General features: G+C 44.7%; 1 protein-coding gene across 1 annotated transcript in view; it reads right to left on the bottom strand.

Moving 5' to 3' along the window:
* LOC115108547 (nucleoprotein TPR-like) overlaps positions 1-25,419 on the bottom strand; it is a 39,268-nt gene that overhangs the window by 2,635 nt on the left and 11,214 nt on the right. Inside the window, 28 exon segments of the mRNA XM_065009136.1 lie at positions 3,893-3,991; positions 4,223-4,332; positions 4,431-4,522; positions 5,115-5,180; positions 5,312-5,451; positions 5,779-5,872; positions 6,459-6,593; positions 7,543-7,618; positions 7,620-7,747; positions 7,832-8,076; positions 8,262-8,534; positions 8,797-8,996; positions 9,102-9,172; positions 9,257-9,453; positions 16,061-16,259; positions 16,430-16,576; positions 16,911-17,121; positions 17,384-17,514; positions 17,740-17,871; positions 18,101-18,238; positions 18,447-18,594; positions 18,684-18,871; positions 19,105-19,308; positions 20,581-20,697; positions 20,929-21,081; positions 21,446-21,612; positions 24,804-24,978; positions 25,173-25,313. Of these exon segments, the coding sequence (XP_064865208.1) occupies positions 3,893-3,991; positions 4,223-4,332; positions 4,431-4,522; positions 5,115-5,180; positions 5,312-5,451; positions 5,779-5,872; positions 6,459-6,593; positions 7,543-7,618; positions 7,620-7,747; positions 7,832-8,076; positions 8,262-8,534; positions 8,797-8,996; positions 9,102-9,172; positions 9,257-9,453; positions 16,061-16,259; positions 16,430-16,576; positions 16,911-17,121; positions 17,384-17,514; positions 17,740-17,871; positions 18,101-18,238; positions 18,447-18,594; positions 18,684-18,871; positions 19,105-19,308; positions 20,581-20,697; positions 20,929-21,081; positions 21,446-21,612; positions 24,804-24,978; positions 25,173-25,313 (4,177 nt within the window).

Here is a 25,419-nt window from a genome sequence, read left to right on the forward strand (position 1 = left end):
AATGGGACTCCACTCTACGACCCCCACAAGTGCCACAGGTCTCATCTGAAGGTTAACCAATACCTGTTTTAAGTAACAAATGGAAGTAGTTTTGTGCCTACCCCAAAAAAGGGGTTACATACAGTACCAGTCAAAAGTTTAGACACCTACTCATTCCAGGGCTTTTCTTTATTTGTACTATTTTCTACATCGTAGAATATTAGTGAAGACCTCAACTATGAAGTAACACATGGATTAATTTAGTACCCCAAAAAAGTGTTAAAGTAAATATATTTGAGATTCATCAGTAGCCACCCTTTGCCTTGATGACAGCTTTGCACACTCTTGGCATTCTCTCAACCAGCTTCATGAGGTAGTCACCTGGAATGTATTTAAATTAATAAGTGGAATTTAACCCCCAAGGATTTGACAAATGTGATTGGTTTACCATATAACACTGGCCTACGTCTCGACTTATGCTACGCAGAATATCAAATCTCAACGACTGGAAAAGTGTTTAGCGTCACCACATCCTTATGATATACACTACTGTTTAAAAGGTTGGGGCCACTTAGAAAAGTCCTTGTTTTTGAAAGAAAAGCAAATTTTTTGTCCATTTTAAAACATCAAATTGATCAGAAATACAGTGCACACATGGTTGAGGTTGTAAATTACTATTGTAGCTGGAAACGGCAGATTTTTAATGGAATGTCTACATTGGAGTATAGAGGCCCATTATCAGAAACCATCACTCCTGTGTTCCCTAATTCAAGTTTATAATTTTAAAAGGCTAATTGCTCATTAGAAACCCTTTTGCAATTATGTTAGCACAGCTGAAAACTGTTGTCCTGATTAAAGAAGCAATACAACTGGCCTACTGTAGACTAGGCCAGCATCCCGGAGTCGCCTCTTCACTGTTGAAGTTGAGACTAGCATTTTGCGGGTACTATTTAATGAAGTAGCCAGTTGAGGACTTGTGAGGAGTCTGTTTCTCAAACTAGACACTAACGTCTTATCTGTTGTGCACCGGGGCCTCCCACTACCCTTTCTATTCTGGTTAAAGTCAGTTTGCGCTGTTCTGTGAAGGAGTAGTGCACAGCGTTGTACGAGATCTTCAGTTTCTTTGCAATTTCTCGCATGGAATAGCCTTCATTTCGCAGAACAAGAATAGACTGATGAGTTTCAGAAAAAAGTTATTCGTTTCTGGCCATTTTGAGCCAGTAATCGAACCCACAAATGTTGATGCTCCAGATACTCAACTAGTCTAAAGAAAGCAAGTTTTTTTGCTTTTTAAATCAGCACAACTGTTTTCAGATGTGCTAACATAATTGCAAAAGGGTTTTCTAATGATCAATTAGCCTTTTAAAATGAATAACTTGGATTAGCTAACACAACGTGCCATTGGAACACAGGAGTGATGGTTGCTGATAATGGGCCTCTGTACACCTATGTAGATATTCCATAAAAACTCTGCAGTTTCCAGCTACAATAGTCTACAATTTATAACATTAACAATGTCTACACTGTATTTCTGAAAATGTTTATGTCATTTTAAAATGGACAAAAATAAGTGCTTTTCTTTCAAAAACAAGGACATATCTAAGCGACACCAAACTTTTGAATGGTAGTGTATATATATATATATTCATTGACCACAAGAGACAGGTTGGAATGTGACAAACACTTGACAAATCAACTTCTTTTTTTCTAAATTAGTGCAGCTTGAATTCGTTGATTCAATACAGGACATTTGTAAACTATAACGGAAGAATTGTGTCATACAAGTATGCTCAATACAAAAGAACCAACTCATTGCAGCTCTGCCACAAAAATGGAAAAGGCAATTACTTAAAAACATTCATAAATGGCTTGAAATTACTAATATAAATCATAAAATATATCAGTTTCACTAACAGTCAAGAGGGTTGACAACTATGCTGCATAAAATTAAAGATAGTTTGGAACAGATTTTTCCATGTCCCAATACCATCGGGTTTATGAACTGACATACGATTGATGCATCAATTCATTATTTTCAATTAAAGCCATTATCTAAAATTCTCACAATACGGGGTATTCAACAGTTAGACCGGTGCAGACTGCCATGCGGAAACAGAACAGAGCATCTCTTTTGGTACTGTCCATCGGTGTCTTGTTTTTGGAGTCAAGTCCAGGAATGCTTATTATGACATAATATCTGGGTGTGGTTGGACCTGCAAACTGTATTGCTGGGGGACTTTAAGGACCAGTCAGTCAACAGGAAACATTGTGCACTTAGGTTATATACAGTGCCTTGTGAAAGTATTCGGCCCCCTTGAACTTTGCGACCTTTTGCCACATTTCAGGCTTCAAACAAAGATATAAAACTGTATTTCTTTGTGAAGAATGAACAACAAGTGGGACACAATCATGAAGTGGAACGACATTTATTGGATATTTCAAAAAAGTTTAACAAATCAAAAACTGAAAAATTGGGCGTGCAAAATTATTCAGCCCCTTTACTTTCAGTGTAGCAAACTCTCTCCAGAAGTTCAGTGAGGAACTCTGAATGATCCAATGTTGACCTAAATGACTAATGATGATAAATACAATCCACCTGTGTGTAATCAAGTCTCTGTATAAATGCACCTGCACTGTGATAGTTTCAGAGGTCCGTTAAAAGCGCAGAGAGCATCATGAAGAACAAGGAACACACCAGGCAGGTCCGAGATACTGTTGTGAAGAAGTTTAAAGCCGGATTTGGATACAAAAAGATTTCCCAAGCTTTAAACATCCCAAGGAGCACTGTGCAAGCGATAATATTGAAATGGAAGGAGTATCAGACCACTGCAAATCTACCAAGACCTGGCCGTCCCTCTAAACTTTCAGCTCATACAAGGAGAAGACTGATCAGAGATGCAGCCAAGAGGGCCATGATCACTCTGGATGAACTGCAGAGATATACAGCTGAGGTGGGAGACTCTGTCCATAGGACAACAATCAGTCGTATATTGCACAAATCTGGCCTTTATGGAAGAGTGGCAAGAAGAAAGCCATTTCTTAAAGATATCCATAAAAACTGTTGTTTAAAGTTTGCCACAAGCCACCTGGGAGACACACCAAAGTCCAGACCTGAATCCAATCGAGAATCTGTGGAAAGAACTGAAAACTGCTGTTCACAAATGCTCTCCATCCAACCTCACTGAGCTCGAGCTGTTTTGCAAGGAGGAATGGGAAAAAAATTCAGTCTCTCGATGTGCAAAACTGATAGAGACATACCCCAAGCCACTTACAGCTGTAATCGCAGCAAAAGGTGGCGCTACAAAGTACTAACTTAAGGGGGCTGAATAATTTTGCACACCTAATTTTTCCGTTTTTGATTTGTTAAAAAAGTTTGAAATATCCAATAAATGTCATTCCACTTCATGATTGTGTCCCACTTGTTGTTGATTCTTCACAAAAAAATACAGTTTTATATCTTTATGTTTGAAGCCTGAAATGTGGCAAAAGGTCGCAAAGTTCAAGGGGGCTGAATACTTTCGCAAGGCACTGTATATATATATTTTTTTAAAGCAGAAATGTTGCAGATGGGGGCGGATCAAGTCTCTATTGTGAGAATAGAGGGATGCATTGCAAGAGGAAATGGTAGAATTATGATTTATTGGGAAAAATGGGTTTATCTGTGTCTATCTGAAGGGTGGAATAAGTATATTGACAAATATACAGTGTAAATGTCTGAGGTCCTTCAATCATGGGTGAGGGTTGGGATTATTGCATGTTTTGCTTTTCGTTATTTATGTTTTGTTAAAATAAAAAAAAATAAAAAAATTCAGGACATGATTGTTTGAAGGACAAAAGGGCCAAAATGCAGTACTGTCCCGCACAATCCAGGAACATGTAGTCACCCTAGTGTGTGTGTGTGTGTGTACCGTACCTGGGGCAGCCACCTGCAGGGGTGTGGTGGGAACACTGAGGCCCCCAGACTCATCCTCATGACCAGGCAGGAACAAAGGACTATCATACATCCCAAGACCTACAACATACACACACACTTGACTTCACCAAAGAGAGATGGACATGGCAAAAGTAAGATCTCTCCTAATCAAATATCTCTAAAAAGGTATCTGAGAAAAACAGTGAGGAGCATATAACTAACATGTTGATCTCAGTGGTGTGTATGAGGAAAGAGAGAGTGGGTGTGTCTCAATGGTAGGGTATGGAGAAATAAAAAAGAGATGAGGTGTGCCTAAGTACAGTCCAGTACCTCCTTGTGATGCCAGATGTCCCAGGTCAGAGTGGGAGGTGGTGGTCTGGGGCATCAGGTCCTCTGGGGTGCCGAACCTGAACCGGGGTACACCAGCCACCTGGGGAGAACTGGACCATAGAGAGCGACAAGAGGTTAGAAGTACTATGGGGTTCCTATGGGGACTTTACTAGTGGTGTTTAGCTGCTGATGTGTGTGTGTTTCTCACTGGATAGCTTCTGCAAAGCTGTCAGAGCGGTGTGGCGGCACCAGAGTAGGAGTACTGGGAACCATCCTGTCATCATCGTCAAAAAAGTGCTGCTGTAAGAAGGCAGAGGGAGGAAAGAATATTATACTAGATCCTGAGCGGAATTTATTTTTGGGTCCGATACAGTTTTTTGGGGGGGGGGCAAAACTCACCGATACATCTGCCGATATACTGTTTTACAGCGGGTAAATGAAAGTAATATTTACACATCGAATTTTCCTAAATTGCCATACAAAAGAACTGTCCAAGAAGTAATTCTTCAAATGGTGATTTATTACATTGTGACAATGACACACGAGAATGGCCACATTTCAGATTTCCTCCCCCCCCCCCCCCCCCCCATTTTATTTATTAAATATCGGTATAATTATCGTCCAATACCGATATAGCGCTAAAAGGACAACATCAAACACTGACAACAGAACACATGAGTTGCAGTTTAAAAAGGGATAGCGCGAAATGTTCAACTTAACCAGATAAACTTGTGTATACAATTTTATATGTCTGAGGGGCAGTTTAAAGGAAGTTGAAGGATGTTTTCACGAGCCATTGCTAACTAGTGTTAGCCAATGCCTGGAAGTCTATGGGAACAGGTAGCATGCTACCTGTTCCCATATTGTGACTTACTACAATATTGTGACTTACTCCGCCGCTGGCCATCCCAGGGGTGAGCTGAGGGACTCTGCCTACCGACTGGCAACGCATGGGGCGCTGTAAGGCACACACACACACAACTCGGTACTACACAGATAACCATACCACAAAAACAGCAATACAATTGTCTTACGCACAGACACACATAGTGTAACTGGCTATATTGAATCATAAGCACAAACCTGTACCTGAGCAGTGGGTCCCCGTTCCTGGGTGATGTTGAGGCGGGGGGGCAGCGGATGGGGTGCTCTCCGTGGAGACTGGTGCATTCTGGGAGCAGAGCTGGTTGGGTCACTTGAGAAGGCTTCCATACTGCTGTTGCCCTCGACTGACAGAACAGGAGACGACACTGTGGTTTAGTTTGGCAGAGTTCCTACATCAAAATCCAACACAAAAGTAATCTCTCCATACAGACAGACGCAGTTACATCATTGTCTGTTGAACTAACAGATACCCCAATAATATTGTAAAATAGGCTCATGTCTAGCAGTTTCCGACATGTTGAATCTACTGGCTTGGTTAATCTACCAACAGAGCGACTAAAATGTATCTCTCAATCCAGACAGACATCAACATATTACATCTCTCTGTCACTCAAGTGTCAGATGTCTAACCGACTGTGGAAACAAGTGTGTGACAGTTTCCAACGTCTTACAGCTGTGTGTCTGGGAGTCAGCCGGGTGCTGGGTGGAGTCAGATGCTCCTAGACTCTCCTCCGTCTCCGTGCCTGGGTCTGTCCCATCAGGACCCTGGGAGGGAGGGAGGCAGGCACACACAGTGGGAGAGAGAGAAGACGAGGAAAGAGGGCGGAAGGAGATGTTACAGGATGTTTCCCACGCACTGGATGTTTCTACTGCCCTGCAGTGTTGTGGTAAGCCGCACATGCTGATCATGATTAATATCCCTTGTACAGGCATTCCCTTAGAGGTCTAGTAACTTTAAAGCTAGCTAGACGGAGAGGGTGTGCCCCGCTTTCTTCTGCATCCACACCCTGACCACAAAGCCCCCACCCACCCACCCTTCTCCCCTGCCAACCTTCCAGGACCTTCAGTTCCCACACACACACACCGTCACTCTAGATCACAACACAGACATGAGGTAGCAGAGTGTAGCAAGAGCACTGGTGAGGCACCAATTCGTCACACAGAAAAACGTGCATGTGCACACAACTTTGGTTACAACATTGCCTGGCTGTAACATCCGAGAGACATGACAGTTGGAAAGAATTAGGGAGTGGGTGCAAGACAGGAAATGAGAGAGAGTGGAATTACAAAACACATGCTGGAAATGACATCGTTAAGTTAGTAACCGCGCATGTGTGTGTGTGGATCTTACCTCTGTGTCGTCGCCTTCATATGCCTCATTGCCATCTCTGCTCCCATCATTGCTCTCCTCCCCCTCATCCCCCATCCCTCCATCATCTTCATCCTCCTCCTCCTCCTCGTCATCCTCCTCCTCCTCATCATAGTCCTAAAGAGAGGATGTAAAAGGTCTCAATGAACAGTCAAGTTGAATTTCAACATTGAGTATGGGCTGCATATCAACATTTTCATCCCATCAAATAGAGTTCCAGATTTCTAAGTGACATATACTCTCAGATCGTTTTAGGCAAGATTTTTGCTAGGATTTGAGGGAGTTCAATTGACCATTCACTAAGCCCCGTCCCCAAATGTTGGGCAACCAATCACAGAGAGCAAACACCTCAGGCAAGCTCACATTTGAAATGCATGAAAGCCATTGAGGGCATAACAAAAACTGAGTTTTCATCCAAAAACAAATTGTTTAAATGGCTAAATAATTTAACAGTACACCAGGGGTACTTGCTACTGTGATTCTGGAAATGCAGAGCCTGTTGGAGTATTTTTAGAATACAGAATTATACTTGTGTTATTGTTTGCTAGCTCAGCCGGTAAAGAAGCCTTCACTTTATTGACCACTCAACATTGCTGACGCTAGCTAGCTAAGTAGCCAGATAATATAACTAGGCTTTTTTCTAAATGTATGTTAGCTAGCTAAGTTATCCATGCTATGAATAGAAATTTCATCTGCTGTCGACATCTGGATAGGATTTGAGAGTGCTTGATAACAACTGGCTGCATGCCGACAGTGCATTCAGAGCCATCCAGTGGCTAGCAACACAACAACCTTCATTTTACCAGGTTCCTGTGAAGCAATTGTAATGACAATCCACCATGACACACACGAGAGTCTCCTGATTAGCATGGGGTAGTCAGTTTAATTTCATTGTGTATTAGAAACACACTATGAGATCACTGTGAGGGGATTTCGCCAGTGGTTAGAAGAGGAAATTGGGCTTCCTGGGAAAATGTAACAGTAACCAAGGCTTAGCGAAGGATCAATTAGTGTCTAGCAACTAAAATATTTCAAATCGACTACAGTCGATTCCCTTTGTCCGTACCGGTTCCTCTTCCTCATCCTCCTCCTGCTGCTCGTCCTCGCTTTCAGAGTCGGTCACTATGACGATGACATCGTGCTGGGGGTTCTTCGTTGGCGTCGTATGAAAATGAGATGAATGCGGTCTCGGACAGGAGCAGCTCTACGGGGACAGACTGAGACGCTGCACCCTCTTCAGCCTCCTCTAGTACTGGGTACTCCTCCACCACCTGCTGGCACACACACGATTAGACACACAAACCAGACTGAAAGACCATATCAGCCTCTCGAGAGAATGGGTAGTACACACATACCTGGCTGGTCTCTGGGGCTTCCTGGCTCTCTCCAGGCACCAGTCCCTCTGCACTGCCCTCAGCCAGCACCTCCTCCTGGGCCTCTGGCTCCTCTGGGTCGACTCTCTGGATGATGCGTAGCTTCTTGGGGATGGGGGGTTCAGAGGGGTCCTCCTGGGGGGTGTCTGTGTCAGCCACCATAGAGCTGTCCTGCTCCTCCTCACGAGGTCTCTTGGACATGGAAGATGTTCCTGGGGTGGCTGAAACTGGAGAATTGAAAAAATACACAATTCTAGCTTAACTTGGTAGATATGCTGTTCATTCAATATTAGAGGACCAGTGGTAATGCAGTGAGAACTTCACTCATTGTCAACCCTTAAGCTTAGTTAGACAACACTACTATACCCCAAATCTATAGAAACTCCTGGTTAGATTTAATCAAGATGCTCACCTGTCCCAAACACGGCTGTTGACGTCGACGGCCTCTCCATTTGCGAACTGGGTGCAGCTTCCATTACTGGGGCCGGGGGCTGCTCCTGATTGGCTGGTTCAGTGTGGGGCAGGCTCTGTTGCTGTGTTGGCTGGACGAAGGCTGTGGTCTGGGTCTGCTGGACCACCAGCATTGGGTTGGTGGTCTGAACGTTGGGGCTGGTTGACCGTACTGAACCGCTGGCACTGCCGTAAACAGTCACATGCTCAGGCGGGCCCTCGGATGACTGCATGGCTGGAGGGGTCACAGGTGACAGGGTCAATACTGTTCAGAGATGGAAATACCATGTCTGCGGTCTGATTCTCGATCCTTCCGTCTGAAATGTGCTCGTTCTCCCCCTCATTGATCTCATCTGATTCAAGTAATAAAGTGCACTTCAACTACCAAAACACTTCACAAACAGCCATCCTGCGCTTTAAAAAAGACCAATACTCAAATATTAATGCTATAACATTCACATCACACCCAACAGTGATATTGGTTCCACAGAACTCACCTTCCTGGTTCTCCACCTGTGTGGTTGGCATGACGGTGGCAGTAGGGGTGGGGGTGGGCACGGTGGCAGGGGTGATCATGGGCCTGATGCTTGCCCGGGGGGTGGGCTTGTTCCCGGGGATGGCAGGGGGCTTGCTGGGGCCTTGAGCACCCAGAGGGGTAGGCTTGATGTTGGCAGTAGGGGGCTCAGAGGTACTGGTGCTATGGGGAAGGGGAAATACAGATGAAAACGTCATTGCACAAGTTACCCAAGTGTAGTGAGTGTGTTTGCGGGAGAGAGAGAGAGAGTGTGTGTGAACACTTTACCTGCCCCGGTCTGCAGCTTGGGTGGTCTTCAGTGGTCCTCGCTGCTCTGTGGTCCTCTGCTGTTCCTGAGCCTATAGGTAGAAGAGGAAAAATGAAAAGCAATCCAGGCTAGTCAGGTAGAAAGCACAAGTGAAATCTATGCCTCCATCTCTCACCTTACTGGGACCCTGTTCAAGAGGCTCATCCCTCTGCTCTCCGTGTCTCTCCTGCTGTTCCCTCAGGTCCCGCAGCTCCCTCTCCTGGCGGCTCAGACGGCCCTCGTATTGGGACTTCAGAGCACTGACTCTGACCTCCAGCTCCTCCCTCTGCTGTTTCAGCTCCTCATTTTCCTTCTGCAGCTGGTCCTTGGAGCCTGGGGAGGAGGATGGGATAAGGTCAAAAGGTCCCCCCCTTTTTTTGCTAACATCTCATGACAGAAAATATCAGAGATCAGCATTCACATACCGTTACAGACAAATATATTTGCACCCTTGCACTTTTCTTAAAGCTGCAATATGTAACTTTTTGCGTGACCCGACCAAATTCACAGAAATGTGAGTGCACACTATTTCTATGCTTCTTGTTCTTAAGTTTGACTTTTGTACACCAGATTCAAAAAAATTGAGAGAAAAAAAGTGATATTTCACAGGAGTTTAGATGTGACAATGATTCTCTACACTATACATTGCTTGTTTTGTCAAACTGAAATTAAGCAAACTATTCGATACCGGTACCCCTTGTACACTGCTCAAAAAAATAAAGGGAACACTTAAACAACACAATGTAACTCCAAGTCAATCACACTTCTGTGAAATCAAACTGTCCACTTAAGAAGCAACACTGATTGACAATAAATGTCACATGCTGTTGTGCAAATGGAATAGACAACAGGTGGAAATTATAGGCATTTAGCAAGACACCCGCAATAAAGGAGTGGTTCTGCAGGTGGGGACCACAGACCACTTCTCAGTTTCTATGCTTCCTGGCTGATGTTTTGGTCACTTTTGAATGCTGGCGGTGCTTTCACTCTAGTGGTAGCACGAGACGGAGTCTACAACCCACACAAGTGGCTCATGTAGTGCAGCTCATCCAGGATGGAACATCAATGCGAGCTGTGGCAAGAAGGTTTGCTGTGGCAAGAAGGTTTGCTGTGTCTGTCAGCGTAGTGTCCAGAGCATGGAGGCGCTACCAGGAGACAGGCCAGTACATCAGGAGACGTGGAGGAGGCCGTAGGAGGGCAACAACCCAGCAGCAGGACCGCTACCTCCGCCTGTGTGCAAGGAGGAGCACTGCCAGAGCCCTGCAAAATTTTTATTTTTTATTTTATTTCACCTTTATTTAACCAGGTAGGCTAGTTGAGAACAAGTTCTCATTTGCAACTGCGACCTGGCCAAGATAAAGCATAGCAGTGTGAACAGACAACACAGAGTTACACATGGAGTAAACAATTAACAAGTCAATAACACAGTAGAAAAAAAAATGGGCAGTCTATATACAATGTGTGCAAAAGGCATGAGGTAGGCGAATAATACAATTTTGCAGATTAACACTGGGGTGATAAATGATCAGATGGTCATGTACAGGTAGAGATATTGGTGTGCAAAAGAGCAGAAAAGTAAATAAATAAATAAATAAAAAACAGTATGGGAATGAGGTAGGTGAAAATGGGTGGGCTATTTACCAATAGACTATGTACAGCTGCAGCGATCGGTTAGCTGCTCGGATAGCTGATGTTTGAAGTTGGTGAGGGAGATAAAAGTCTCCAACTTCAGCGATTTTTGCAGTTCGTTCCAGTCACAGGCAGCAGAGTACTGGAACGAAAGGCGGCCAAATGAGGTGTTGGCTTTAGGGATGATCAGTGAGATACACCTGCTGGAGCGTGTGCTACGGATGGGTGTTGCCATCGTGACCAGTGAACTGAGATAAGGCGGAGCTTTACCTAGCATGGACTTGTAGATGACCTGGAGCCAGTGGGTCTGGCGACGAATATGTAGCGAGGGCCAGCCGACTAGAGCATACAAGTCGCAGTGGTGGGTGGTATAAGGTGCTTTGGTGACAAAACGGATGGCACTATGATAGACTGCATCCAGTTTGCTGAGTAGAGTGTTGGAAGCCATTTTGTAGATGACATCGCCGAAATCGAGGATCGGTAGGATAGTCAGTTTTACTAGGGTAAGCTTGGCGGCGTGAGTGAAGGAGGCTTTGTTGCGGAATAGAAAGCCGACTCTTGATTTGATTTTCGATTGGAGATGTTTGATGTGAGTCTGGAAGGAGAGTTTGCAGTCTAGCCAGACACCTAGGTACTTATAGATGTCCACATATTCAAGGTCGGAACCATCCAGGGTGGTGATGCTAGTCGGGCATGCGGGTGCAGGCAGCGATCGGTTGAAAAGCATGCATTTGGTTTTACTCGCGTTTAAGAGCAGTTGGAGGCCACGGAAGGAGTGCTGTATGGCATTGAAGCTCGTTTGGAGGTTAGATAGCACAGTGTCCAATGACGGGCCGAAAGTATATAGAATGGTGTCGTCTGCGTAGAGGTGGATCAGGGAATCGCCCGCAGCAAGAGCAACATCATTGATATATACAGAGAAAAGAGTCGGCCCGAGAATTGAACCCTGTGGCACCCCATAGAGACTGCCAGAGGACCGGACAGCATGCCCTCCGATTTGACACACTGAACTCTGTCTGCAAAGTAATTGGTGAACCAGGCAAGGCAGTCATCCGAGAAACCGAGGCTATTGAGTCTGCCGATAAGAATATGATGATTGACAGAGTCGAAAGCCTTGGCGAGGTCGATGAAGACGGCTGCACAGTACTGTCTTTTATCGATGGCGGTTATGATATCGTTTAGTACCTTGAGCGTGGCTGAGGTGCACCCGTGACCGGCTCGGAAACCAGATTGCACAGCGGAGAAGGTACGGTGGGATTCGAGATGGTCAGTGACCTGTTTGTTGACTTGGCTTTCGAAGACCTTAGATAGGCAGGGCAGGATGGATATAGGTCTATAGCAGTTTGGGTCCAGGGTGTCTCCCCCTTTGAAGAGGGGGATGACTGCGGCAGCTTTCCAATCCTTGGGGATCTCAGACGATATGAAAGAGAGGTTGAACAGGCTGGTAATAGGGGTTGCGACAATGGCGGCAGATAGTTTCAGAAATAATGACCTACAGCAGGCCACAAATGTGCATGTGTCTGCTCAAACGGTCAGAAACAGACTCCATGAGGGTGGTTTGAGGGCCCGACGTCCACAGGTGGGGGTTGTGCTTACAGCCCAGGATGTAGGATGTGTTATTTTAGTGTTCCCTTTCTTTTTTTGAGCAGTGTACACGGCGGATGACACCCGTTAGAAAAAATACAGAACGGTTCCGTATTTCACTGAAAGAATAAATGTTTTGTTTTTGAGAAGATGGTTTCCGGATTCGACCATATTAATGACCTAAGGCTCGAATTTCTGTGTGTTATGTTTATAATTAAGTCTATGATTTTATAGAGCAGTCTGACTGAGCGATGTTAGACACCAGCAGGCTCGTAAGCATTCATTCAAACAGCACATTCATGTGTTTGCCAGCAGCTCTACTGTTTATGAATTCAAGCCTATCAACTCCCGAGATTAGGCTGGTGTAACGATGCGGTGTGAAATGGCTAGCTAGTTAGCGGGGTACGCGCTAATAGCGTTTCAAGCGTTACTCGCTCTGAGACTTGGAGTAGTTGTTCCCCTTGCTCTGCATGGGTAACGCTGCTTCGAGGGTGGCTGTTGTCGATGTGTTCCTGGTTCAAGCCCAGGTAGGAGCGAGGAGAGGGCCGGAAGCTATACTGTTACACTGGCAATACTAAAGTGCCTATAAGAACATCCAATAGTCAAAGGTATATGAAATACAAATGGTTAGAGAGAAATAGTCCTATAATTCCTATAATAACTACAACCTAAAAACTTTTACCTGGGAATATTGAAGACTCATTTTAAAAGGAACCACCAGCTTTCATATGTTCTCATGTTCTGAGCAAGGAACTTAAATGTTAGCTTTCTTACATGGCACATATTACACTTTTAACTTTCTTTTCCAACACTTTGTTTTTGCATTATTTAAACCAAATTGAACATGTTTCATTATTTATTTGAGGCTAAATTGATTTTATTGATGTATTATATTAAGTTAAAATAAGTGTTCATTCAGTATTGTTGTAATTGTCATTATTACAAATACGTTTAAAAAAAATTAAATAAAAATCCGGCCGATTAATCGGTATCGGCTTTTTTTTGTCCTCCAATAATCAGTATCTGCGTTGAAAAATCGTAATCGGTCGACCTCTAGTGGCCATGTACGCCACCAACTCAATCATCCCTGGCAGAGTGGTGCAAGGAAAATAACCTCTCCCTCAACAAAACTAAAGGAGCTGATCGTGGACTTCAGGAGACCGCAGAGAACATGCCCCCATCCACGGGGCCACAATGGAGAAGGTGAAAAGCTTTAAGTTCCTCTGCGTACACATCATTGATCATCTGAAATGGTCCACCCACACAGACCGTGTGGTGAAGGAGCAACTGTGCCTCTTAAACTCAGCTTCAGCTTGGCCCCTAAGACCACCCCAAACTATTACAGATGCACCATTGAGAGCCTCCTGTCGGACTGTATCAACGCCTGGTACGGCAACTGTACCGCCTGCAACCGCAGGGCTCTCCAGAGAGTAATGTGGTCTGCCAAAACACATTACCGTGGGCACAGTGCCTGCCCTCCAGGACACCTACATCATCAGATGTCACAGGAAGGCCAAATAGATCATCAAGGACATAAACCTCCCGAGCCACGGCCTGTTCACCCAGCTATCATCCAGAAGGAGAGTTCAGTTCAGGTGCATCAAAGCTGGGACCAAGAGACTGAAAAACAGCGTCCATCAGACTGTTAAATAGCCATCACTAGCTGGCCTCCACCTAGTACACTGCCCTTAGTCATGGTCGCTAGCCGGCTACCACCCAGTTACTCAACCCTGCACCTTAGAGGCTGCTGCCCCATGCACATAGACATGGAACACTGGTCACTTGAATAATGTTTACATACTGTTTCTCTAATTTCATTTGAATATACTGTATTCTAGCCAATGCCACTCCGCCATTTTTCATTCTAATATTTATATATTTCTTAATTCCATTCTTTAGATTGTGTTAGATACTACTGCACTGTAGCATTTTGCTACACCCGCAATATCATCTGCTAAATATATGTATGCGACCAATAAAATGTTATTTGATTTGACGCGCAACCTTTGACAAAGACCACGTTTTTGGACACTGGGTTGAACATTGCACTCCAAAACATCTTGATATTCTGCTGATTCCATGTCTTGCACACGTTCAAGGTCCCCAGTACCATAAGCAGCAAAGGAACCACACAGCATTATCACACCTCCTCATGTTTGGTTGTAGGGGGGGGGGTTATTATCTTTGAACGCTTCATTTGGTCATTGGTAAACATAGGAAGACCCCACTGCTGCAGGAGACAAGAAAGCCTGATTCAACTTCTCAAAAACCCACCCAAACAAGCCTAAATCCTGGGGGAAATGTTCTGTGGACCAATATATCAAACCTACAGCTCTTTTGTAATACAGACCACTGCTGTGGGGATATCAATCACCTCTGGTGAGCCATCGGGGACACCGGCCCCCCATGTTAGGGTCCTGTTAACTCAGGCTAGCTTGGCATGCTAGCCTGCGACGGAGGCTCTTCACAGTTTAGAGGGCACAGTGTAGACAGGAGCCAGGGGAGGCTAAAGCTTCCTGGAAATGTTGCAGCCCGAGGAAAGCGGAGCACACCGAGTGGGTGTCTTTGGCCGATGTCTTGTTTCCACAGGAGCAGATTCATGTCGGGAGCTTTTCCTCGTTTGGGGTGGGAGATGCTTTTGTCGCCATAGGTTGGATACTATGTTTTTAGCTGTCAGAAAAAAAAACTAGCTCGGTAAGCTAGTCCAATAACCCACTAATCACTAGCTATCTCTGAGGGCGGCACTCGGTGTGATGGCCGGATACCGTTTCCGAAACAGGTCAGAAAAGATAGCTCGGGGTGTAGCTGGTAAACTTTTCTTGTTGAAGTAAAACTACCAAAGCTAGCTACCGGTGGCTAGCTTGCTAACGACTAGTCACTGTTTGGATACAGCTAACTTGGTCGTAAATGAGTTACCCGTGACACAGCTGTACCCATTCCTCCCTCAAATAATTTTCCTCTAACTATGGTTAAGGAAAATTGTCACTACCGCTCAGTCCTGAGAATAGCACCCGGTGCGCGAGTTGTAAGCTCACGTCTATAAACAGTTTAGCTAGTTCTGGAAAACGCAGTCGTCGTGTCGAGGTAAGCTTTCTGATGAAAAGTGAGAAGAGGTGTTTGAATGACTCAGGTACTGGGTTGGACTTTTTGTAGGGTAGGAGGGACACCCTTCCCAGACTCACACGTCGTCTCGACAGCCAATAATGGCTGGCATAGTGTAATAAAGGCTGCTGACGAATACGCTGGGGGAATATCCCGTAAGTGAAATACCGAAACTAATACTTGAAAGAAAACAGCAGTTGATGTAGGGCACCTCTCAAAACTGTAAGAATTATAGCAGTTTGCTTCTGAAGAGTGGGCCAAATTGCTAGTGGAAAGGTGCAGCAGGCTCATTTGTCTGCAGTAATCTTGCCCTAAGGCTGTGCAACCAAGTACTAGCTCCAGGGTGCCAATTACTTAAAAAATAAAGACAACTGGATTGGACTAAATAAAAACTCTAAACTTCATTTCACAAAAATAAAATTGGTTATGCAATGCTGAAGATACAATAACAAGGTGTGGAGACCAAAAGTGTTTTCAATTTCAACTTATTTTAGAAGAAAAATGGAATCATTTAAGAAAAGTGCAAGTGTGGCAAAATATTTGGCCGCAACTGTATACTTCAATGCAAACCTCAGCCACACTCAAGCTTGAGCCACAGTCAGGTTTGTCTGGTCTGGCCTCTTACCCATAAGCTGGTTGATCCTCTGCTTGGCCCCGACAAAGGCCTTCCTGGTCTTCTCCTCCTTCTCAGCCATCTGCTGTCTGAGGGTGTCCTCCTGGGAGGCCTTCTCCTGCAGCTCCTGTCTCAGCCTGGTCAGCTCTGTCTGCAGCCTGGAGGCCTGTTCCTGCGACCCGCGCACCTCCGCCTCACGCTCACCCACCACCTGAGAGGAACACACCAAGGTCTGTGATAGTAATATGGTTTCATACAACCAGGTACCTTTACCACCCTTTCTGAGCCAGTAGGCATTTTCCCAATAGGCATTTACAATTTTGGTGAAAGTCATCCTGGATGTTGCCTGGGAAAAAAGTATAGGGGAAACACTGCTCTGACCTTGTTGAGGTTGTCCAGCTGTCCCTCCAGGTCTTTGGTCCGGGTCTCAGCCTGTCCCAGGGAGTCCTTCAGACCCTGGAGCTCCTGGGCTGAGGCCTGCTGGGCCTCCTGCTCCTGGGCTGGGGTGGACGCTGCCTCAAACACCATCTGGAGAGGAGATCAGTCCAACGCTGAATACATTACGGCAGGATTCACACACTGAGAATGTCTATTTAAAATCAAGGACATCAGGTTAGACATCGAGTGTTCAACTTGATCCCACCTGGACCAACACATTTGTTATTCAGTGACAACATGAGTAAGGGTATTATTAGTTTAATGAGAAAACAATTGAGATGAATCTTGTTCTTGAATCTTGGGAGTCTGAGTGAATTCAAGGCTGGGTTTCATGAAACAGCTTAGTTACAAATCAATATATATACATTTTTAAACTTTGCCCTGTACAAAACCAGAACAGGTACCAGGTGTTTCACCAACTGACCTTGTCGTGCTCCACCTTGAGCTCCTCATACTGTGTCTTGTAGCGGCGTCCGATCTTCTTGACCTGAGTGATGGTGCGGAACTTCTCCTGGATGTCCAGGTTCATGGCCTCCATACTCCTCCTCCGAGCATCCCTGTCAGAGCTCACCTTCCCCAGACCCTCACGCAGCATCTGCACCTGGCTCTGGAGGGACGTCACCGAGCCGCCACTCCTACAGGGAGATCATACATTAATATAAAACATCACAAAATACTTTTTATAGTACAATCAGCAGATTCTCACTTTTTATGTCTTGCGTTGTTTGCCAATTCATTGTGTAGCATGGTGTTTTTACAAAATAGGTTCCTCATTGAATTCAGCTTCCTTGCTGTCCTTGGTACCATGTAATAACAGAAAAGTCAAACTGAGCGGTATTCAGTTTTGGATTCCAGACTATATATTCTGTTTATATTACAGCCTAGGCTAACTCTCACCTGGCCACCTCAGCCTTGAGTCTGCCCGTCTCTTCAGTGAGCTGCTGGATGCGTTTGAGGTGAGCCTCCTTCTCAGAGTGGAGACGCTTGTACTCCTCTGGGTCTGTGTCCTTCTGCTGGCTCACCAGGTGCTAAAGGGACACACAGGAGTTAAACAGAACACATTACATTTCAAATCCAAAGTCAATAAACAGGCTTTCGGACCTTACACAAACTGTGAGTCACAAGGAATCATACTTTGAGAATGTTTTTATTGTTTTATTTGGGGTGGGGGTATTTGTTTTCTGTCATTGAGTAATATTTCATGGGTATGTTATAATATGATTGGGACAAATTGTGTAAGGAATAACACTAACCTGTGTTCTGGCCTTCCAGCGTTTGATGTCCTCTTCCAGAATCCTCTTCTCTGCTTGCAGCATGCCGCTCTTCTCACTCAGTTCAGCGTTGGACTCCTGCATGGGCATTATGTCCGACTCCAGCTTACGCACCTGACAGGCAGGGAGAGAGATATGAAGAAAATGTCAATCAAAACAAACATTTAAAATAAAAAATAATAAAAAGTTGGCCTCTTGCCTAAAACAGCCCCTCCCCCCTCCCGCCAAAAACAGGGACCAAATTCACACAAGGTTTCCAGAGAAAAATTACTTAAGATAGGGTTTTGTTATTATAACCAAAGGTTGGTGCTTTGACACTGAGAAAGTAAACCTGCTGTCTTACTTTAGCCTGTGTCTGCTGGAGCTCCTGCTCCATCCTCTCCTTCTCCTCCCTCAGCATCTTGTTAGTCTCCATCAGGACACTCATGGTCTCAGTCTTCTTCATCAGCTCATCATGCTTAGCCAGGGTCTTAGCTGTCACCTGGGGTCAGGGGTTAAAGATCATAAGCAGCACTGAGCTATTATCATCTTAAACTGCTCTCTCACCCATACTCTCTTCATTTATGAATAAAACTGTTTTTCCACTCTCCATTGAACAGGCATTTTAGTCTAGGAAAAGGCTTAACCTGGGTCCAGGTAACTACCCTATGAAGCCATAAAACATTGGCTGTCCATAGTGTCCAGCTCACCTGCATTCGCTCTCTCTCAGCACTAAGGCTCTCCTGTAGTTCTCTCAGCTCTCTCTCCAGGTGCTCTACTCTCAGCCTATGGCGAAGACTCTCTCCTTGGGCCACCTCGAATCGAGACTCCGCTATCTCCTTCTCTCGGCGCACAAACCTGCAGCGTGACAGGGAGGGGACAGAGGCCATGATGAGAAAAAAAGGGTGTTGTAGTAGTGAAGTAATTGCGTGGGGGGGGGGCATTACCTGAGTATCTCAAGGACCTGGTCCTGAGACTTGCCTTCCTCCGTGAGGGAGATGTTCAGAGGGCTCTCGTTGGCCTGGCGCTGCAGGGTGGCGGCCATCTTGCAGCTCATGGTCTGAATCTGTTCATGGAGGAGGCTGTTCTGCCTCTGCAGCTCTTCAGAACGAGACACCACCTTAGACATCTCCTCCTAACAGAGAGAGTTCATGCACATTACAGCCTTGTGGTGCACACCAACTACGTAAACTGTACAACCCTTGCAAAAGTGAGTGGCAGTTTACAATCTCTAGCTTCCAACAAGTATACAAATATATTTTACACCATCACCATCTACACTTCTAACCATTTGCCACCAACACCATATATATTATTCATAATATAAGCATCTCCTTTGATTGCAATCAATCAACTGCAAATACATACCTTGAGGATCCTCTCCTGTTCCTCCCAGGAGACTCTGGCCTCCAGCAGCTGAGCAGAGGCTCTCTGGGCCCTCTCCTCCAGCTGCTGTTTGAGCGTGGCTGCCTGCAGAGCCTGGGCCTTGGCTGCCTGGAGGGACTCCACGTCTGCAGCGTGGAGCATCATCTCACGCTCATACTTATCTTGTGCCTCTGACGCCAGTTTGGCCTGGGAGGGGGGAGAAGACCAGCATTATAGACCAGTTTTAGCTGACCTTCTAGCTGGAATGCAATACATAATGTCTATAAGTACCTAGGTGTCTGGCTAGACTGTAAACTCTCCTTCCAGACTCATATCAAACATCTCCAATCGGAAATCAAATCAAGAGTCGGCTTTCTATTCCGCAACAAAGCCTCCTTCACTCACGCCGCCAAACTTACCCTAGTAAAACTGACTATCCTACCGATCCTCGACTTCGGCGATGTCATCTACAAAATTGCTTCCAACACTCTACTCAGCAAACTGGATGCAGTTTATCACAGTGCCATCCGTTTTGTCACTAAAGCACCTTATACCACCCACCACTGCGACTTGTATGCTCTAGTCGGCTGGCCCTCGCTACATATTCGTCGCCAGACCCACTGGCTCCAGGTCATCTACAAGTCCATGCTAGATAAAGCTCCGCCTTATCTCAGTTCACTGGTCACGATGGCAACACCCATCCGTAGCACACGCTCCAGCAGGTGTATCTCACTGATCATCCCTAAAGCCAACACCTCATTTGGCCGCCTTTCGTTCCTGTTCTCTGCTGCCTGTGACTGGAACGAATTGCAAAAATCGCTGAAGTTGGAGACTTTCATCTCCCTCACCAACTTCAAACATCTGCTATCTGAGCAGCTAACCGATCGCTGCAGCTGTACATAGTCTATCGGTAAATAGCCCACCCATTTTTACCCACCTCATCCCCATACTGTTTTTATTTATTTACTTTTCTGCTCTTTTGCACACCAATATCTCTACCTGTACATGACCATCTGATCATTTATCACTCCAGTGTTAATCTGCAAAATTGTAATTATTCGCCTACCTCCTCATGCCTTTTGCACACAATGTATATAGACTCCCCTTTTTTTTCTTCTTTTTTTCCCCTACTGTGTTATTGACTTGTTAATTGTTTACTCCATGTGTAACTCTGTGTTGTCTGTTCACACTGCTATGCTTTATCTTGGCCAGGTCGCAGTTGCAAATGAGAACTTGTTCTCAACTAGCCTACCTGGTTAAATAAAGGTGAAATAAAAAAAATAATATAATGTATGTATGGATGTATGAACCAGTATCACAGTTTACATGGTTAGCGACAATCAAGCTAGGTAATGCTCTATACCAAGCATGCGGAAAACAAGGTAGCAAATAGCTTTGTCAGATATGCCATATGAAAAGTTGGGACACCACTGCAACAAGATAAGGGCCAATTAGCCACGGCCCACTTCTCCCTCTCACCTGCTCCTGGCTGTCCAGCATGGCCTGCTGTTCCTGGGCTGCTGCCACCGCCGCCATCTGTAGAGCCTCCTGGTGGTCCGCCTGCACACTGCTCAGACTCCTCCTCAGCACAGCCACCTGACACACACAGGGATAAGGAAAACAGGAATTTAAATATTAAATGTGTGGAACAATGGGGACCCCGGCATTGTGTGAACCCAGCACTTACGTGCGCACTGGAGGTGGTTAAATAATACAGAACGCATCAGCTACCATTTGAGCTATACAGTGTGGAAATGTTTCCTTAATAGTCATAATAAAGCACTGTAAGGGAATAGATGTTTAGCAATGGTCCTCTCTGCATCATACCTGCTGCTCCACGGAGGCCAGGGCTTTCATCTTCTCCTCCTGCAGGCCCTGCTTCTCCTTCTCTGCCTCCAGGAGCTTTTTCTCCAACTGACGGTGCTGCTCCTGGGCTTCCTTCACACGCTCCTCAATGGCAGACCGAGCCTGCTCTGTCACCTAGAGAGACGAGGGAGAGAGTGCCAGAGGGATTTAGGACTGTACCGTTTACGATAGGGGTCTGAATAAGGGTATGAGGGATATGGTTTGAAGACTAAAGTTCGAAGGTCATGTTTTTTTTACGTCTCTGCATACATTATGAAGAAGTCAAAGTTTCGTGAGCCAATACTAACCAGCATTAGCGCAATAACTGGAAGTCTACTGGTATGCTAGCATACAGTACAATGGTATCCATGAGTATCCTACTTAGGGGCCAGGGTAGTATCCTACTAAGGGCTTAGGGGCCAGGGTAGTATCCTACTAAGGACTTAGGGGCCAGGGTAGTATCCTACTAAGGACTTAGGGGCCAGGGTGGAGTCCTGACCTGCATCTCCTTGTCCAGGGACTCCTCTAGGCTCTGGCCCATGGCTCTGTACAGCTCCATGCTGGAGGTGGCGGTCCTCAGCTGCTCTGTCAGCTCCTCTGCCCGTGTCTCTGCCTGCTTCAGGCGGCCATGCAGATCCTCAGAGTCCCCTTCTGAAACCTGGAAACCTTGAGGGGTAGGGAGTTAAGAAGTGAGGGGGAAAGATGAGAAGATGAGGTGAGGAGAGGTAAGTGTCACAGACAGAGCACAGCTAGCATGGGCAGCATAGAACGAGAACCTTAATAAAGTATCAATAACACTGCTAATGGTGCATCTCCAGAACACATTGTTTCAAGGTTTTATTTAGCCCGTTTTACTACATTTCCTATAAAATGTCATAAGACAAACTAATGACAGCATAGCTGTAGACACTGACCTATAGCTACATGGAAAACTAGGTATCCCACAGCTTTAATAAGCAAACATGCTAACAAACGTTTCTGCTAGGAAACTAAATAACTGCACTCTGACCCACAACTTATTTGTAGTGAGGCACCGAAATTACATTTTTGGCCGATATGATATTTTCCTTGCCAAAAAACCCCGATACTCGATATTTAATTTTAGCTGCCTTTTAAAATCATTCTATTACAGTTAAATAGGTTACACACACACAGGCAGCGGTCCAAGGCACTGCATCTCAGTGCAAGAGGCATCACTACAGTCCCTGGTTCGAATCGAGGCTGTATCACATCCGACAGATTGGGAGTCCTATAAGACGGCGCACAATTGGCCCAGCGTCGTCCCGGTTTGGCCGGGGTAGGCAGTCATTGTAAATAAGAATTTGTTCTTAAAATGCCTTGCCTAGTTAAATAAAAGGTTACACACACACACCAATGTACGCATGTCCCCATTACCAGTAAAACATAATCAAAACCTATTTCTTTCACTTGTTGTTTCGTTATTCAATTGTTCAGTCGTTTCATTCTCAACCAGGATTTCTATGGAATGCCGTTTGGGTCTTTGCATGTCAAAAAAAGACCTTGTTTACTAATCAGGACCTGAATATGACGGCACGTCACATAACGCATTCATTGATGTTTTACGAGTGATTGTGTAATAACTACGTATTTCAAAAGTCACAACGATTCATCGATATGTATGCTATGATGTTGTCTCGCGCACCTACAGTGCTGGTCATTAAAAAAAAGCTAGCTAGCTCATGGATGCAAACAATGTTCTTCCCCAAAAACGACAATCTGTTTCAGTAGCTATCCTAGCTAGGTGTCATTTAAAATAACCCTAATTTATAAGACAGTTCTTATTTGATTAATGGTGGTCCGACTCCTCTATGTGAAGCTAGCCACAATAGGGATTAGCCACAACAGGGGAGTTTGCGGTTAGCCTTCAAAATAAAAGTATGTCATTGACAGTGATGCAAATGAATAAAAATAGTAGAATTATGACATAATTGAACAGATCATGCTAAACGAGGTTGGAATGTTATATAAAATCAACAAAAATCTGTTGAAATCACAGCGGATGTATTATACTTTAGAATTGCACTGGGGGTGGCAGGTAGCCTAGTGGTAGGAGCGTTGGACTTGTAACAGAAAGGTTGCAAACTGATAGAGGAAATTATGGTTGAAATGACTAATTATGTATACATTCCAATCAGAACTGACTAGTCCAAATGCTATAATGTACTGTACATGTGCATTTTCTCTCTTGCTCCCTTTCCCAATTGTATATAACGTAGTCAGGAGTTTAGTAACAATGAAGGTCTGTTCCTTAGTTCATTCAGTTGTACAAATCTCCAGGTGGTGGGAACGGGCCATCTCCAGATTGTCTAGAATGTTGATTTATACTGACTGGCCTTGACTTCGTGCTGATAACGCGAAGGCTCAAGAGCTAGAGGGCCCCTCTACTTGTAAATAGAACGTTTGGAAAACGCTGACGTCATTTTCAGTTTATAACCTGTGGAAATATGTGTATGCGTTTAGTACTCTCTTGAAATAAACGCTGTTACCTTTGGCTTTTAAGGCTGGTCTCAATCTACTTCATGCATAATTAATGAACTTACAACTCATTAATGAATTAGAAATGAGTGCGAATTTGGTTTTGGCTATAAAACATACAGGAATTTAGAATTCCTCTATCAGAAACCCAGAGCTGACAAGGTAAAAATCTGTAGTTCTGCCCCTGAACAAGGCAGTTAACCCACTGTTCCTAGGCCATCATTGAAAATAAGAATTTCTACTTAACCTCTCTGCGCACGGAACCCGGTAGCGGGATGAAATTCGACAACATACGGTGATGGCAACATAAATAGTCATATTAAAAATTCATAAAAATACAAGTGTCTCACATGTTTCGAAAGCCTAGAATCTTGCTAATCCAACTGCGTTGTCAGATTTTTAAAAGGATTTACGGCGAAAGAATACGATGCGATTATCTGAGGATAGAACCCCATAAAAAACAACTACTTCAACCAGCACAGGCGTAAAAATTCACAAACTGCAATAAAATAAATAGTTTACCTTTGACGATCTTCCTCTGTTTGCAATCCCAATGCTCATTGTTACACAATGAATGGTCTTTCGTTTGATAAAATCAATTTTTATAGCCTAATATAAAACATTTTGTGAACCGCTTGTGTCGTGAATTCCGTATCATTCCATTAGACGACACATTCGAGGTAAATACACACACAGAACGTGACTTTTCCAGTCATGTTTGGTTTCATTGCAAACAACTGGTTTGTTTGTAACACAAACAAATCTGAAGGGTCAATTCGCAGGACGTATTGAATGAAAGAAACCGATTTGAAGACAACAAGTAATGACATCATTGTGCAACAGAGATATAGTGATATGACCGCTGTTTTGTTGATTGACTGTATTTTAACCCAAGGACCACTGATCGTCTTGAAATCTAGCATTTTTAGCTAATATCATCCGATTCCGAAATGTTCACCGATATATTGTGCATCCCCCCCTACTTATTTGATAGATTCATGAGTGTTAGACAAAGCAAGGAAAGTGAACTTCAAAACATGATGTTTAATTGGAATGTGCAACTGTTGTTGATAAGTGATGAATATGCTAGCTTCTGACATGACTGCAAGTCTGACATTTAGCTGGGAAATTTGAAAAATATCAGAGGCTATTTAAAGACAGGATAGCAAACTGGGATTTAAACCCTCTTAAAATAGTAATTGTGTAAGTGGCTGTATTGAAGAAAACTCTGAGTACTATCCACATTCGAGCCATTCCAACATTCAGGCTACGAGAACTTCTATGGGTGGTTCCAAAACATTCTATGATGTCTCAGAAGGCAGTCAACCTGATGTGATTCTGTACGGTGTATGTACTCTTACCTCTGATGCCCATGGGAGTGGGCGGGGAGCTCAGGGACAGACGACCACCCTCTCCACTGCCCTGCTGCAGCCTGAGAGAGCTCACCTCCAGCTGGGCAGCACTCAGCTGATCCCTGGTCTTCTGGAGCAGGGCCGTCTGGGCCTCCAGCTGCCTCTTGGCATCCATCAGCTGCAACTGGATGGGGAAAGGCGAGGAAGGGTTGATTTTGTTTATGGTATGTGACAAAATGCTTGAATTCTGCCTTTTTGAAGCAAGTCTTGGGGAAAAAAGTATAAGTGTTATATTAAAGGAGAAAGAGGGATAGAATCCAGGTAGAAGGGGGGGGGGGGTTTGTAGTTGGACATGGGATGATTGTTGGTTGGACTTACATCTTGGTTTCTGCTCAGCAGGTGGCGTTGCTCCACCTCGTGCTCCAGTCTCTTCTGCAGCTGGCCGATCTCCCTCTCCTGCTTCTCTATCTGGGCGTTCAGACGCTGCCTGGTGTCTGTCTCGGAGCGCTCCAACGTGGCCTGAATGAGCACACAGGGAGAACAGTTAAAACATGACACGAATGCAGAGAGAACAGTGCCTCAACCAATTTATGAGTGGTTAGTGTGCGATGTATCAATTGTTTTG

Source organism: Oncorhynchus nerka, linkage group LG24, assembly GCF_034236695.1.
Source record: "Oncorhynchus nerka isolate Pitt River linkage group LG24, Oner_Uvic_2.0, whole genome shotgun sequence".
Lineage (NCBI taxonomy): Eukaryota > Metazoa > Chordata > Actinopteri > Salmoniformes > Salmonidae > Oncorhynchus > Oncorhynchus nerka.